The sequence below is a fragment of the Meles meles genome, chromosome 3, assembly GCF_922984935.1.
Source record: "Meles meles chromosome 3, mMelMel3.1 paternal haplotype, whole genome shotgun sequence".
NCBI lineage: Eukaryota > Metazoa > Chordata > Mammalia > Carnivora > Mustelidae > Meles > Meles meles.
In genome coordinates this window covers 98,919,688-98,935,927 of record NC_060068.1, presented here as the reverse complement: position 1 = coordinate 98,935,927, position 16,240 = coordinate 98,919,688, and the positions used below count along the sequence as shown (strand labels likewise).

Sequence of the window (16,240 nt, the reverse complement as noted above, 5' to 3'; positions counted from 1 at the left end):
AAAAGCTAGGCGCTATGTGGGCATTAGGGTTACAGGATGAATAAAACATGTATGGTCCTGGCCCTCATGAACCTAGACACAAAGAGGAATATAGGCATTAACTGAGAAAAATGACAACAACAACCAAAACAACTCAAATGCATGTAAAATTTGTCTGGGAGTACAATCAAGAAGACTTGCCTGCGGGAGTCACAAGTGAGCTGGGATCTGAAGGATGAGTGAGTAGGTGTTTACTAGATAAAGCAGGGCTGAAAGTACTGTGTGCACAAGGACTGCGTGGGCAAACCCCTGCAGTAGGCAGAAGGGACTAAGGCTCATCAAAGAAGCTTCTAGAGCAAGAGAAAGCCCGAGAGGCTTTGCATTTAGACCATACTGGGCTCTGTTTGGCCACATTAAGGGAATGAGATTTCACTCTAATGATGATGCTTTCCCAAGCAGGGGGCATGGTTAGATTTGTGTTTCCTAAAATTCACTCAGCTGCCATGTGGAGTGTGAATTATAAGAGTGTTTAGAGAAGAAGCACTGAGCCAGGTGAGTAGGACATCACCACCACAGAGTTGGGGGAGAATGTATTTATTCATGTATTCTTTCCTTTGTTCACTCATTTTTTAAAAAAAGATTTTATTTATTTATTTAACAGAGAGATACACAGCAAGAGAAGGAACTCAAGCAGTGGAAGTGGGAGAGGGAGAAGCAGGCTTCCTGCCCAGCAGGGAGTCTGATGCGGGGCTCCATCCCGGGATCCTGGGATCACTACCGGAGCTGAAGGCAGATGCTTAACGACTGAGCCACCCAGGCACCCCTGTTCACTCATTCTTCAAGTTATTCTCCAATGACACATAAAGAACAAATCAGATAGCCATCTTGTTATTATAGTTCCATACTATCCAGGGCTCTGACCTAACATGTCACAAATCTACTTTCTCAGTCATTTACCCAACCATTCACTCATTTATTTGTCTAGCCTTCAGTCCACCTGTCAACTTAAAATGTGTTCAGCACTTAGTATATAGAAGGCATTGCTGTAGACCTTGAACATACAAAGATATATAAAGCATAAGCCCTAATCTATGCTTTCTTAATAGTCTAATCTATAAGACAGGGAGACAACCTCAGTATGACTAGATGAAGACTAATAAATATATCTACATAAAGAAAGACTGATTGGGGCACCTGGGTGGCTCAATCAGTTAAGCGTTGGCCTTTGGCTCAGGTCATGATCCCAGGGTTCTGGGATCAGCCCCCACATTGGGCTCCCTGCTCAGTGGAGAATCTGCTTCTCTCTCTCCCTCTGTCCTTCCCCCTGCTTGTACTCTCTTCCTCTTTGTCAGATAAATAAAATCTTAAAAAAAAAAAAAAGGAAAGAAAGACTGACTAACTGGCATACAATGATTCATCTTATCACTTAAAAATATAAGAGAATAAGGAACAAAATTTTTCATCTTAAACAATAAATATAGTAGAGTCATATTGCCACTTATTTTCTGCAGTCCCCCTCCCCCCAGGCCTTGGCAGGAGGGATTGAAAAAATATAAATGTAATAAGAAATAAACATTTGCATATTTTCATGGAGAATTTGTAACTAATCAGTTGTAGCTGGCTTTTTAAAATTTTATTTTATTTATTTATTTGACAAAGCGAGAGAGAGACCACAAGTAGGCAGAGAGGCAGGCAGAGAGAGAGAGGGGGAAGCAGGCTCCTGCTGAGCAGAGAGCCCGATGCGGGGCTTGATCCCAGGACCCCGAGATCATGACCCGAGCCAAAGGCAGAGGCTTAACCCACTGAGCCACCCAGGCGCCCTGTAGCTGGCTTTTTAAAAAGAGTTTTATTTATTTATTTAAGAGAGAGAGAATGAGAGTGGGGGGGCAGAGGGAGAGAGAGAGAAAAGCAGACTCCCTATTGAGCAGGGAGTCTGATGTGGGACTCTATCCTAGGACCCAGAGATCACAATGCCAGCCAAAGGCAGACACTTAACCAATTGAGTCACCCAGGCGCTGCTATGGCTGTTTTTATAATACAGTTTGTTTGTTTGTTTGTTTGTTTGTTTGTTTGTTTGACAGAGAGAGAGAGAGAGATCACAAGTAGGCAGAGAGGCAGGCAGAGAGAGAGGGGGAAGCAGGCTCCTCGCCGAGCAGAGAGCCCGATGCAGGCCTTGATCCCAGGACTCTGAGACCATGACCCGAGCTTCAGGCAGAGGCTCAACCCACTGAGCCACCCAGGCGCCCACAGTATTTATTTTTTAAGTCTTTTTTTTTTTTTAATCAGAACAACAATACAGTATTACTGGTCTTTTAATCTGTTTTATGTTACTAGACAGGAAGTGAAAATACTGAACTATCAAGTTCAAGTGTTCATGGTTGACACTGGGATCATTAAAAATGAACAACGGTATGTAGATGAAAAATCATGATCACCTGTTCTCGGTCTGGTCTTCCAAACTGCATAATGAACAGAGTTGGTTCTGGTATGTTTTCATTAACATGTCCCTCTTCAGAAGAAGAGGATTTTCAGTGGGTCACTATAACCTGGGTGTAACAATAACCTGGTGATAGCGATTTCTGTACTTCTCTCATTTTCTTCTTTCCTTTGTCTCCCTGTATAACTGACATGGAAGAATTTGTGGCACACTGTTTATTTAGAATAAATCTACAGAATGCATGCGCAGATGGTACCTTCTGAAACTACCTGGGGTTCCCCTGCTTAAGATGAAAGTCCTGATATAATCTGTGCAGCTGCATTTAGATGCCACTGAGAGCAGTAAGGGTGCTTTCTTGGGAGCCTTCAGCAGCTTCTAGATACCAACAAAATGACTTGGGTAATTTAACTGCGAAAAGAAAAAAAAGCACGAGTGGCTCCACTTCAAGGAGGGTAGCTTTACATATAATTTAAGTGAGTCTTGAGTTTAAGAGCAGAATATAAATCCTTAATTTAGTAGGAAAAATATTTTTATGGTTATGTGCAGTAAACCTTTACTACCTGCCAAAGAGCCAAACATTTTTCTTCCTTACTTCTTCCTATCTCTCCTTCATCTGCTTTGGAGATAAAAGTGGCATTGATCAATTTCCAGTCATCTTACTTAAATCTAGAATACTTCCTGAAAAGAGGAGACAAAAAGGCAATTACTTGTTCTGGTTTAGGTGGTAAATTACTTGGTAATGCTAGAAGTTATAATTCTTTTTTTTTTTTTTTTAGTTTTTTCTTTCTTTTTTTTTTAAGATTTTATTTATTTATTTGACAGATGGAGATCACAAGTAGGCAGAGAGGCAGGCAGAGAAAGAGGAGGAAGCAGGCTCCCTGCTGTGCAAAGAGCCTGATGTGAGACTCGATTCCAGGACCCTGGAATCATGACCTGAACCGAAGGCAGAGGCTTTAACCCACTAACCCACCCAGCTGCCCCTATAATTTCTTTTTTTAAAATACTTTGGTTGTTTTAAAGATTTTATTTCTTTATTTGAGAGACAGAGAGAGCACTGAGTAGGGAGGAGGAGTAGAGGTAGAGAGAGAAGCAGACTCCTCACTGAGTAGGGAGCCTGACATGGGGCTCAATTTCAGAAACAAAGGATCATGACAGGAGCCAAAAGCAGACACTTAATCAGCTGAGTCAGGTGTCCCAAAAGACTTCTTTGTTTTAGGGAGCGAGACAGGACTCACGAGTGGGGGGAGGGGCAGAGGCCAGAGAGAGGCAGAGGCCAGAGAGAGGCAGAAAAGCAGACTCCCTACTAAGTGTAGAGCCTGATGTGGGTCTCCATCCCAGAACTGTGAGATCATGACCTGAGCCAAAACCAAGGTCCCAGACTTAACTGACTCAGCCACCTAAGTGCCCCTACAAGTTATAATATCAAAGTTATAAACTGACAAATTCAGTAAATGTGGTGCTAAGTTTTTGTATAATAATAGCTAAGAGTTGCTGATTATGAACTATGTTCCAAGCAATCTGGTGAGTCTTTTATATGTATAATCGCATTTAGTTCCCTCAACATAATACCAAGTTGTAGGTAATATAACCATTTTACAGAATAGGAAACCTCATCTCAGGTGGATTAAAGTTACCATGACATAGTTTGTAAATGGCAGGATCCAAACATAACAGTTTATCTAACTTCAAAGCTGTAACTTTAAACTACTCAGTCATTTTCCTATACCTATTTTAAACTCCCCAGATTCAGTCACATTAATTTGCTGTATTATTATTAATTATAATCATGACTTTTCATTCAATAGATAATTACTAAGTGGCAGTTTTGTGCTACTCTGGAAGAAAAGCAAATTAAATCCTGTACAATGCTCAGAGTCACAAAAAATGGAAAAAGGTAGAGAGATGAGCACACTGTAATTTCAAAACCTACTAGCCAAGCAGTACTACCCACACTGCACCCTGACTGCTGATATACATGATCACCAACGGCGCTCACAATGTGAGAGAAATGCCCTCTTTCCTTTGTGCGGCAGCATGGTGGTTTGTAAGCAGCTAAGAGCCTCTAGATCGAGACTGTTGGCGTACAAATGCCAGTCTTGCTGACTGTAGCTCTATTTCCTTGGGAAAGTCCTGTGTTAGTGTGTCTCCAGCTGTGAAGAATAAAAGCAGCCCTTGATCTTGGAGGTGTCTAGATGGCTCAGTCAGTTAAGCGTCTGCATTTGGCTCAGGTCATAATCTCAGGGTCCTGGGATCCTGGAGCCCTGCGTCTGGCTCCCTACTCAGCGGGGAGTATGCTTTTCCCTCTCACTCTGCCCCTCCTCCCTGCTTCTGCTCTCTCTCTCTCTTTTAAATGAATAAATAAAATCTTTTTTTTTTAAAGATTTTATTTGTTTATTTGACAGAGAGAGAGATCACAAATAGGCAGAGAGGCAGGCAGAGAGAGAGGAGGAAGCAGGCTCCCTGCCAAGCAGAGAGCCCGATGCGGGGCTCGATCCCAGGACCCCGAGATCATGACCCGAGCCAAAGGCAGAGGCTTTAACCCACTGAGCCACCCAGGTGCCCCATGAATAAATAAAATCTTAAAAAAAAAAAAAAAGCAACAGTGGCTTTACAGGGGATGTTGTGAGGGTCATTATATCTATTGCTTAGAACAGCCCTGGGCAAGGAAGTGTTAGCCATTATTGATGTGAATGTTCAAACCTACTCATTTTCTAACCAGTATTTTCGAGGTTTTTTTTTTTTTAAGATTTTATTTATTTATTTGAGAGAGAGAGAGCATCAGAGGAGAGGGGTCAGCGGGAGAAGCAGACTCCCTGCCGGACAGGGAGCCCGATGTGGGACTTGATCCCGGGACTCCAGGATCATGACCTGAGCTGAAGGCAGTCACTTAACCAACTGAGCCACCCAGGCGCCCTATTGTCGAGTTTTGATTCTTCCCTCAACTACTTGGGAGTACTTGGGTCCCACTAAATTTTGTCTGTCCTATTTATTTATTATTCTTGGTTGGGGGGGCTACTCATTTTCTGACGCTCTAGCCATTTCTACCCTTTCCTAGAAAATCTTACCCATTTTTTTTATATTATCATTCAATTTTTTTTTTTAGAGAAACAGTGAGCAAGCAGGAAGGGGGGTGGACAGAGGAAGAGGAAGAGAGGAGAAAGAATCTTAAGCAGGCTCCATGTGGGGCTCGATCTCATGACCCTGAGATCAAGACCTGAGCTAAAATTAAGAGTCAGACACTTAATTGACTGAGCCACACAGGCACTCCTATTCTTACTCAATTTCAGAGCCTCAGTCCTCTTCCTTACGTTCTGCAAGGCTACCATCCTGATTGCCAGACAGGATGGCTATCAGTCAGAACAGAAAATCTTTTGGAAGACAGAATAAAGCCAGAGGGTTGATTATATGAGGACAAAAAATTCCTGGGCATATTTGCTCAACTCCTTTGTAACAGGTCGTGCTAAAACACTTTTGCTTATCAGTACCACATCTAGGTAACAGAGTTGATACCCATGGAAAGAGAAAGTGTTTCCTCTCTATTTTTCAACTTGCTATAGAAAATGTTGAAGAATATGAGGTCCAGGAAAAATCCCTGTATAATACAATAGTAAAACTAAAGTTGCCACAGACCATGATACCTGGATTTAGAAGAGCACCTGGCCCTTCCTCATTTTTAAATACTGTTAATATGAGTTGTGGTTTCTGCACCTGGGTAGACATCAGAATCACCTGGTATGTTTGTTAAAGACACAGATTATTCCTTGCTTTCCACTTCTCCCACCCTCCTTCTTACCTCCATCTCCAATAACCTGATCCATTAACTTGGAAGTAAGGCCTTGGGATCTGTATTTTTCATAGCTCTGGGAATCAGTGTCCAAGATTATTTATACATGTATTAATGAGACATAGACTTGATAATTTAGTAGTAATAAAACTCTTATTTTTCTAAACTGACCTTGAAAAATGATCTTATTTGAAAAGAAGATCCAATTTCACTTAACAGCCTGCTTTTTTGAGTTCTGATGAAATCAGATGGAGAGAAAGGGTTAAGAGTAATCAGTCATTTTTAGCTTATTAGACTTAAAGGATCAGAATTTTTAAGTTGGAAGAGACACTAAACATAAACTCAAATTTCTTCATTTTGCAGACAGGGAAGCCACTCCTTCTGCATAATGGAAGACAGATGAGAACACTGAGCTCCACAGACATTATGACCTCCCAAAGCAATACGGTTAACTAGAACAAAATTCTTGATTTCCAAAATACTTGATGGTTCCTTTATTTCTTTCATAATCTCCCAAGTGGATTGGATCTGCTTCTCACTTTTTTAATTTATTTTTTTTTAATTGAAGCATAGTCAACACACAATGTTACATCAGTTTCAAGTGACTTTTTTTCTCATTTTATGTCATTTAAGCTAACCAAACTAAGTGGATTTTTTTTAAACAAACAAACATGGGAATAGTAACTATATGTATCATCCTTCTCATCACATACCTCTTAGAACCACATTTTGAGAATTAAATGCAATCTTACCTTTAAGAGGCACCTTGACATCAAGGCCATAGAATAAAGGCAAGAGAGAAGAACAAGAATAGAAACAGAAACTGCAGAAGAAAAAGAAGAAGATTACGTAAATCTGAAAATTTCTGTACTGTCATTCATGTCGTACAACACCTCAAGCTCTTCCACTTTGCTCAAGTCTGATCACTTGTCACATACACACCAAGTACCTTCTGTTTAAAAAAAACTGTATGTTTTACTTATCTATTGACAAAATAATTCGATGAATAACCAGAGTCAACTAATATCAGCTCATACATCTTGGAATCCTGAGGGGGTCTAATAGATAATGGATTTAAGCTTGTAATTTTATAAATGAAAAACATAAGCACCAAAGAGTTAGTCAACAGTCTAATTGCCTGTAATGTTATAGCATAATAAAGCCTCGAGGTTAGCCCTCCCAAATCCTACTTGAGTCCATACTATAGTCTACTTGTTAGTGTGTGGCAGGGCCTACCAAAAATACAAAAATATGATCAGAGCATACATTTATTCACTTAAGGCTACCACTGTTTGGTTAATGTGACAGGTTTTAGGAGTAAGGCAGAGTAGGAAGAATATTAATATGTAAGGTAAAGATATGATAAATCATCTACCACGGGATACTTCTGAGGTAGAAATGGGGACACTATTAGTAATTACATCAGGGCAGCAGGCATAACCTGGGTGTGCCCTGGAGGAGTGAGGATCTATAGTATAAAATGGGCTTGCACATCAGAGGACACTTTGGAAAATGAATGCATGATACTGTTCGAACCTCTGTGCTTCTCAGATAGTTCTCTCCTTCTTGACTCAGAAGTTAAATGGAGTCTGATTTGTCTCTCTTCTCTGAGAACCTTCAAAAAGAAGCAGATACTTGGGGGGACAGACATGCTTATGTAGCAATGGAACATAACCAACTGCCTAATTATTAAAGGTCACAAGTCAGATCTTTTTTTTTTTTTTTTTTCAAATATCAATTTCCTTGGTGATTACTCTTACAGAGTCTGTCTTTAACCTTGTTGTCACAATTTGGGAGCATTCTGTTGCCCACGACATCTTTGAATAAAGGTTGTCTATGGTTTTCTCATGTTGAGCACATTATCCGCACGTGTCCTGTAATGCCCTTGTTTATAGGACTCTTGCTTCACTGTAGCAAAACTGTACGGTCAAATTATAAATATGGTGCCAAGGAGCCACATATTGGTGACTTTTTATTAGTCTGGGAAGCAGAAACTTTGTCCTTCTTTTTCAGTCCTTGAAGATGGAGAGTGGTAAAATGACACCCATAGCAGGAGAAGATGGAGGGAATGGGAGGCTTCCACTACTCCTCTGAGGAGGTCAGACACCGGCGCTACCTCTCAGGGCATCAGGAGATACCTCATTGGCCATGAGATTCTTCATCCAGGCAGTGTGGTGGGCCGAATGTAGCACCTAGAGTCAGACATCCTAACCTCTGGACTTGATTTGCCATGGACTGGTTATATGGTTCTAGGCAAGTTGTTTATCTCTCTGGGCTGTTGTACTGTCTGCATAAAAGGGGATCCCGATATCCACTGTGCTCATTCTCACAGAGTAACTCTGTATGGGAGTCAGTGAAGCCGATGACCCTGGGAGTGCTCGGGAGGAGGTAAAGCTGCACAGCTGAGGTAGTTCTGCTGTCTGTAGTTTTCACGTGACATATATTGTGTCCATGGAAATTAGGAACAAAGACGGGATATCTTAGGTCCCCTCAGGAGGTGTTCAAGTATCCCAAGGAAAAGAAATTGGAGTATTTCTGGTAAGTGATCTTTCCCATTTTCTCTGGGCTTGTGTGTATGAGAATGGAGGCCAAGGGAATAGAAGGTGTATCACAAACCTCACCTCTCATTCAAAGCTCCAGTGAGAAACCAACCAGATTGTTTTGAAGTGGCTTAATTTACTATTATATGTGGAATATACTGCTTTGATCGCTGAAGAATCCTTGTTTGCCATCATGTACATTACCCCATTATCATAAATGGTTAAGAAGTTCAGATATGTGACATAACAAATTCAGGAAATTCTGACAGGGAACATAATCTTAATCTCTTGCCTCCTAAAATTTCCACGAAATTTATTAAGAAAATGCCTATGGGAGTGATATTAATAGATATAAAAAATCCACACCCCTTGCAGTTTGTTTTTCCTTAGATGAATGGGGACTGAACCAAACTAAAGTTTCTGGTTTTAATTCTGACTTCCTCCTTCAGTCAGCACAGAAAATGACTAAAACCAGGAGCTTCAAAAATGTAGAAAATGAAGGACATCAAGCATATGGTCTGACAAGCAGGGAAGCTGGGAACAACCCCTGCCTCTTGTGGGTCTTCCTGCCAAACCCTGGGAAGTCAGACTCAGTTCGCGGCACTCTACCTTTGCCTCATTCAGTCTTACAGTGCTAAATAGCACATTCTGGAAATGAGAACCATTCAAATTTAAAATTTTGCAGAGGATGTGCACTTTATGTTTGGAAATTTATAAAATTATACTTTTTAATCAAACTTTCAGAGTTTTGTCATTTTCACATAAGTGACTTCAATGGTTCTTCATGGAACCCATGAGAAAAGGTGAGGGCAAGCTTTATCATCCCATATTTTATCGGTAAGGCTTAGACACAAGTCTAAGTCACATACCAAGGTCAAACAGATATGGAAAGCCTACATAAGAATCCAGGTGCTTATGGTCTGGCTACTGGCCCCTACCGATTCCCTGTGACCTCACATTTAGGGAGAACTACAGAAGCAACCTTGATGAATAAAATCCTATAGATGATTTCCTGTTTTCTTCTTGGGTGCCCACGGGAGATGCTAGAAAATAGCTGTATTCTTTTGCAACACAGGAATTCAGACTGGAACTCTAGAGAAAGCCTCTTGTCCTCCTTGCTGTGTTCCTAGCACTGGTGCTCCAGGCATCATGGGTGGGAGCATTCTTTGTTGTGTGAGACTGTTTACCTCACTGCACCTTGCTTGGCACCTGTATGAACCCTCTCCCTTCTCCGGCCATGCACATTCTGAAATGCCCTCTTTAGGAACTACTATGCATTACCCCTGAAAGTGCTGGTTGACTTGGAGGACTCTTTCCGGCCATTGGGGGAAGTGACATGAGGGCATAATTACCATGTGTCAGCCTAAGTTTCTGGACTTACTGTCAAGGGGACACTGCAGCTCAAGAAAAGGGCTTTTTGTGAAGAATAACAAGAATGTTTTTTTTCCCCAAAAAGGTGCCAAAAAAGATTTTTAAAAGAAAGAGCAAAGTAGAGTCACAAAGCTCAAAATGAAGTTTTAGAAAGGAAATGAAGGTAAGAAAAGGGAAACCCAGGAAAGAAAACATGCGTAGAAAAGAACAGGAATCAACACAAAAGGCAAACATGTCCAGGCGAGGTTGCTGAAGGCAGAACCTTTGTTGCAATGCAGGCACCTGCCTGGCGGAGAGGGTCATACTAACTGTCACTACACCTGCCTGGGCACGACACAGAGTAACTAAGAAGAAATGAAACACAATGAGTGAAACTCATATTATTTTCTGATCTAAAGCATAAAGACTGAAATTCATATTGAACACATACCTTTTCTTCTAAGTCCTTTATCTGTCGTTTCTGGATGTCTGTTTTATCTTCTAAGTCACGAATTCTCTGAAGAAAGAAAAAAAAACCCAGAAGAGTTAGTGGGCATTAAGTTAAAAAGATAAGTTAACAAGAAGACTGTTCACCAACCTAAAACACAGAACCTGCTATGAAAACATTAACATTGGTACTCGCAGCTGGAAACATCACAAATCCAGGAGATTAGATGTTTCAAAAATCACCCACACTTGTGGTGTAAAAGCTAATTATACATATTATACATATATTTTAAAATTTGCTGCCCCTGTCTACTGCGTGCATCCCTCCAGACCCTAACCCTGTGAGGGATGGGTAGTTCACACCTCACTGCTCTTGGGCTTGGCCATGAGACCTGTTTGGCAGGTGGAATGTGTGTAGGAGTGAGGAGTTGGAAGGCTACTTCCTCGTAGAGATAGCAGTATGTCCCAGAACTAGTGAGCAAGAAACCAACTTTGTCGTGGTCATTTAGATTGGGATTCTTGGTTGTTTATTACCACAGTTAAAAATGACTGAAGGTGAACACACAAATGCAAACAATCCCATTGTTTTTTGCTACCCCTTCTTTCCAACCTTATTTCAACTCTGCTTCAGGGTGGAATTTCATTACAAAACAGGATTTGCCAGTTCTCATAAAACCAAGTAGAGATTATACTTCACTAAAAATTCCAAGGAGGGAAGTGATTAAATTAGGGGAAAACTAAACATAGTAAAAATAGCACAAGTAATCCTAAAGACAAAAATGTTAGTTCCGGAACTGTCTGTGAACTTACCTGTCAACTACATGATAACATTCCAGTGATTTAAATAGCACAGATTTGAAACCAAGATTACATAGACAATTATTTGCGAGTGAAAAATAGTCTTCCAATTTCAATCTGGCAATCCAAAGGCCTTTTAGGTTTACAGCACATGGGTATACAGTGTCGGCTTGTTATTTTAATGCCTCTTTTGGGTATAATCAGAAAATGGGGAATTGGAGTCCAAGAAGAAAACAGTGGAAGCTAAATGCAGTGATAATATAGAAAGAGAGGTTTTTATAATGCAATGTGGAGAGAAAAAGGGAAAGCTGGAACAAAGAATACTTGAACTTGGAAATCCTATCTCCCTTTTCTCTGAAACAGTGGTTCTCAATGCAGGATGACTCCGCCCCTCAGGGGACATTTGGCAATGTTTGGACATTTTTTCAAGTTAGTTAATTTAATCTGAAGTATACGATTCAGTGGTTTTAGAATTTCACAAAGTGGTGTGACCACCATCACTGTCTGACTGGACATTTTTGAATCACATGTGGTCACTAATCACATCTGGGATGGGGCTGCAACTAGCATCTAAGGGGCAGAGCCCAGGATGATATATAGGACAGCCCCCTACCATAGTTATCTGACCAAATGCAGGGACTGAAGAGACTGAAGAGTCTGGTTTAAAGGGAAGGGGTTAAGGTGCATGCAGGAGTGAATGAGAAGTTTTGGTCAGAGAGACTATCAAGGCTGACCTTGAAATTAGAGGACAAATGAATGCTGGGTACAAGAATGGGCCTGGAAGCTAATGGTGTGGGTACACGGAAGTGATGTGTGTGCTTGTGTATATTTCTAGGCACCAAAGCTACTCAATAAAACAACACATTTACTAGACATTTCCACCTTGAGTTTGCACATAATTCCTCGATATGTCTACTGGATGTGGAGGCAGAATTTTATCAATAAAATCATGGGCCTGTGAGATTACTACAGTGTGTCTTCAGCCATCAAGTGTATGCTTGTTGGGCAACTTCCTACATAGGACAGGATTTGCTAGATGTAATGGAGAGTCCAGACACCAGTGAGTTCTTGATCTCAAAGAACCATTCCAATCAGATGGGGAGACAAAGTTTGAAACCCAGGGAAAACCAGCTCAAGTAGAAAAGATAAATGATGGCAAAACCATGTTTAACTTCACCAATCTCTAGTAACCAGGACACTGTTGAGTACAAAGAAGCTGTCTCTACATGTTGATTACATGAGTTATTTCTGTTAGTGTGTGTTGCATGCTCTATTTCCTTTTCCTTCCTATCTGCTTGCCATCTAATCCAAGAGAGATCCCTGTCAGGTCCAAATCAGATCCCTTTTCTACCTATCTTATCTGTATTGCTAATAAGTCCACCAAATCACTGTTATTGGCATCAGCACTGGTGTGACAGCTCACTGCCAGCCCTTCCTGTTTCTAATTTAGTACATCCATCTACAGCAGCTGTGTGTATTCCTGACATGTGAAATCATCAGGGTAGTCCCTGAGTTTAAGGGGGAGAGGAAGAGCAATAAGAATAAGGGAGATATAGCTAAGCCACACTCAGAATATAAGCCCAACTCTTTTAAGGTCCAACATGATTTAGCCTTGTCTTACCACTCCAACTTCACCTCATGACCACCCTCTTGGCTCTCTCTGCTCCATTTTTATGACCTTCTCCCTGTTCCTCGAATATTCCAAATGTTCCCACAATAAAGACTTAGACTCTGTTGTCCCTATCTTCAGGGACACTTTGCCAAGATCTTTGTGTGGCTGGTCCCTGGATTTTAGACATCTTTAGAGAGGCCTGGTCTGACTAGCCAATCTAAAGTGGTGAATCCTCTACTCCCAATTTTTTTCTCCACAGCACCGATGGACACTCTCTAAATTGCCTTGGTCATTGTTCTTTGTGTTGTTGCTTTAATTCCCTTCATCTGTAGGATAGATAGATGAGAACAGTGACCTTTATGCCTTTGTCCACTGTCACATTCCTAGTCTCTGGCACAAGCAGGTCCTCAATATGGTTGTGAAAGAGTGTGTAACAGGGTACGCAGGATAGATTTTTTTTTTTTTAAGTAGTATGCAGTCCATTATTATTAGGGAGAACATCCTAAGGGAAATAGATCTTAAACTGGGACTGGAAAAAATGAGAACATTTAGATAAGTAAAGCAGACATGGTAGGGCATTTTAGGAATGATCAGGCAAACAAAGGCTTGGAGGTGGGAGTCATGGCCCAAGTAGTACCAGGAAGAAGTCTGCATGAGTAGAGAGGAAGGTAAGCTCTGCAGATTATCTCAGATCAGGTTTTCAGGGAAAGGGTAAGCCAGCTAATGAAGGACATGGAGAGATCTGCATAGGACCAGATTCAATTGGAAATTGGGATCATGGAGGCTTCTGAGGAAGAATGTACCATCAGAAAAGGTGAAAGAATCTGCAATGATACGCATGATGAACTAAGGAGAGGAGAGCTGGAAGTCTTCCCCACAACTGGGTCCCCAAGGCACACTGCATATGGTTTTTTATGCCCCTTGTCAAGAGACACCAATTATAGTTATTTTTCTTTGACTTAGTCTCCTGTGACTCCATCAGTAGGTCCTTAGCTTTGTAAAGGCAGGGTCCATGCAAATTCTCTATGTCTGGCATGGTGTTCAAAGTCTAGGAAGTGTATTTAAAAATCTGACTGAACAAATGCATAGATGGTGGAATCGGGTTACATCAGAGGACATCTGGCTGAAGCTGGGCCTGCTGCAGTATTGAAAGGTTCTTTATGCCTGGGGTTAAAAGTATGGACAGAATGCAACAGCTTCAAAAATACTTCAGGAGAGGGGCGCCTGGGTGGCTCAGTGGGTTAAGCCTCTGCCTTCGGCTCAGGTCATGATCTCGGGGTCCTGAGATAGAGCCCCGCATCAGGCTCTCTGCTCGGCAGGGATCCTGCTTCCAACTCTCTCTCTGCCTGCCTCTCTCCCTACTTGTGATCTGTGTGTGTGTGTGTCAAATAAATAAAATATTAAAAAAAACATTTCAGGAGAAATGCTAGATAGATGCAGTGCTATATTAACTATTAGAGATAAAGGACAAAGGGTTTTGTCCTTTGGACAAACCTTGGACAAACCTTGGACAAACCCTGGAAACAGGGTTTCCAGCACGAGTGCTTCAGGAAATTGTAATTCTACTGACAAGGCAGGCAGATGGGGAAAGAAGGGAGCAGTAAGGATAAGAATGAATACTTAGCTCTGTTTCATATGTGAAACATTCAAAGAGAAATGTCCAATGAATAGTTAGGAATATGCTCTAGGATTTAACTGGATAATACACTGATGTATGACAAATTGTGGCCAAGAACTTCTGGAATAATTCTCTCAAATCAAAACTACTGATTACAATGGCAGACAAAGAGTAAGAAATAATAACTAGAAAAGGCATTTTCTAGTGAACATTTGCTTGAGAGATAGAGAATTTCAATGGGAATCTGTGGGGCTTAGAAATGTCACATACCTATCCGTTCAGACTGATAACTTAAAGCAAATAAAACCATGTCTTTCAGGAGTGAATCAGCTTAGCTGGTTGAAGACTCAAAAGAGATGATAGCTTTTAATCATAAACCAATTCAGATAATAATTTAATCATAAACCAATTCAGATAATAATTTGTAAATCTTAAAAATAAACACTGCTGTGGCTCCACGGCACAACTCCTGATTTGTTGAAATTAATTAAATGCTATTGTAGCTAAGAAATTTATGCAGAAGACAATTTCATTCCCCAACAAATGATGCCAGGGAGTCTATTATTAAAGGATTTGAAAACTCTTTCAGGGTCAAAAAAAACAAAAAAGTTTACGATGGAATCTGAAGGGCCTATGAAACAATCATGCATGCACTGACCATCTCCAGGAAAATGGCTGCCGAGCTCCCGTTACCTTGGATAGTCTGTCCAACTAGAAAGATTCATAGAACCCCTGGTTACACAGTAGGTATGCTAAGTGTCATGTTCCCCGTAAACTGTTCTTACTGGTGTCATAAAATAACCTGCTCTTTGCTCACTCACCTTGAACTCTGAAGATCACACGATTCTTACTTCTTCCATAGTCCATCTGGATTTTGTACCAGTTCCTAGTCTCAGCTTCTGAGTACCAAACACGACAGCCTGCCACTGTCAATTTTGGGAAGCTTTTGGAATCTGCTTTTTGACCAGGGCCCTAGTCCTCACCTGTCAAGCTAAGGCATGAACTGAGAGTTGGAATTAAGAATTTTGGCTATAAATTGAGTGTTTTTGAGCCTTGCTGGTCTCGATGAGTCCCATAAATCAGAGATAATTCAGGTTGTGTATGACAGTGTAGTGCAGTGGTCAGATGCATAGGTCTTGAGTCATGCTGGCTCTCTGAGTTCTATCTGGGTCATCTTGGGCAAAATTAAGCTCTCTTATCACTATCATTATCTCTTCAATTGGGATCATAAGAATACTTACCTTAGTGGGCTACTGTGAAGATTAAATACAAGGATGCAAGTTTAGTTCCTGACATAGCAAAAGCCAGTAAGTACGCAGCAGCTTCCAGACATTGTTGGTGTTGCTGTTTGTTCTGGGAATAAAGGAAAAGGCCCTTGTTCTCTTTTACCCTATTCAGATAATTGGATCAGGCTAGGGTCTGGACTGGGATGAGTACCAGGACAGTGGCATTAGTTCTGTCCTGAGGAGACTCTTGCTTCCCTGCATAAGGGAGCTAATCAGGCTCCAGGATACTGAAAAGGTATTTCATGACAAAATAGTACCCAGAATAGCAGCAGTGAGCAATGCTTCTAAAATGCCAATTTCCTTGAGACTGAATCTTTACAAAACTATCATCCTCTCTCTGAGCCTAGATGGAAAACAATAGTTATTTGCCTCTCTGAAAATAGTGTATA

General features: G+C 41.0%; 1 protein-coding gene across 11 annotated transcripts in view; it reads right to left on the bottom strand.

Annotated features, from left to right (window-relative positions):
• Positions 1-16,240, bottom strand: part of JAKMIP2 (janus kinase and microtubule interacting protein 2) — a 172,749-nt gene that overhangs the window by 8,964 nt on the left and 147,545 nt on the right. For 6 of the 11 annotated variants that reach the window (XM_045999746.1, XM_045999745.1, XM_045999744.1 and 3 more), the window contains 3 exons: positions 10,542-10,607; positions 7,737-7,815; positions 6,953-7,023 (listed from right to left, as the gene is read on the bottom strand). In XM_045999746.1, the coding sequence (XP_045855702.1) occupies positions 6,953-7,023; positions 7,737-7,815; positions 10,542-10,607 (216 nt within the window). Of the gene's footprint in view, positions 1-5,639; positions 6,436-6,952; positions 7,024-7,736; positions 7,816-10,541; positions 10,608-16,240 lie in introns of those variants that run through there. The other 5 variants (XM_045999750.1, XM_045999753.1, XM_045999752.1 and 2 more) reach the window with 3 other exon arrangements.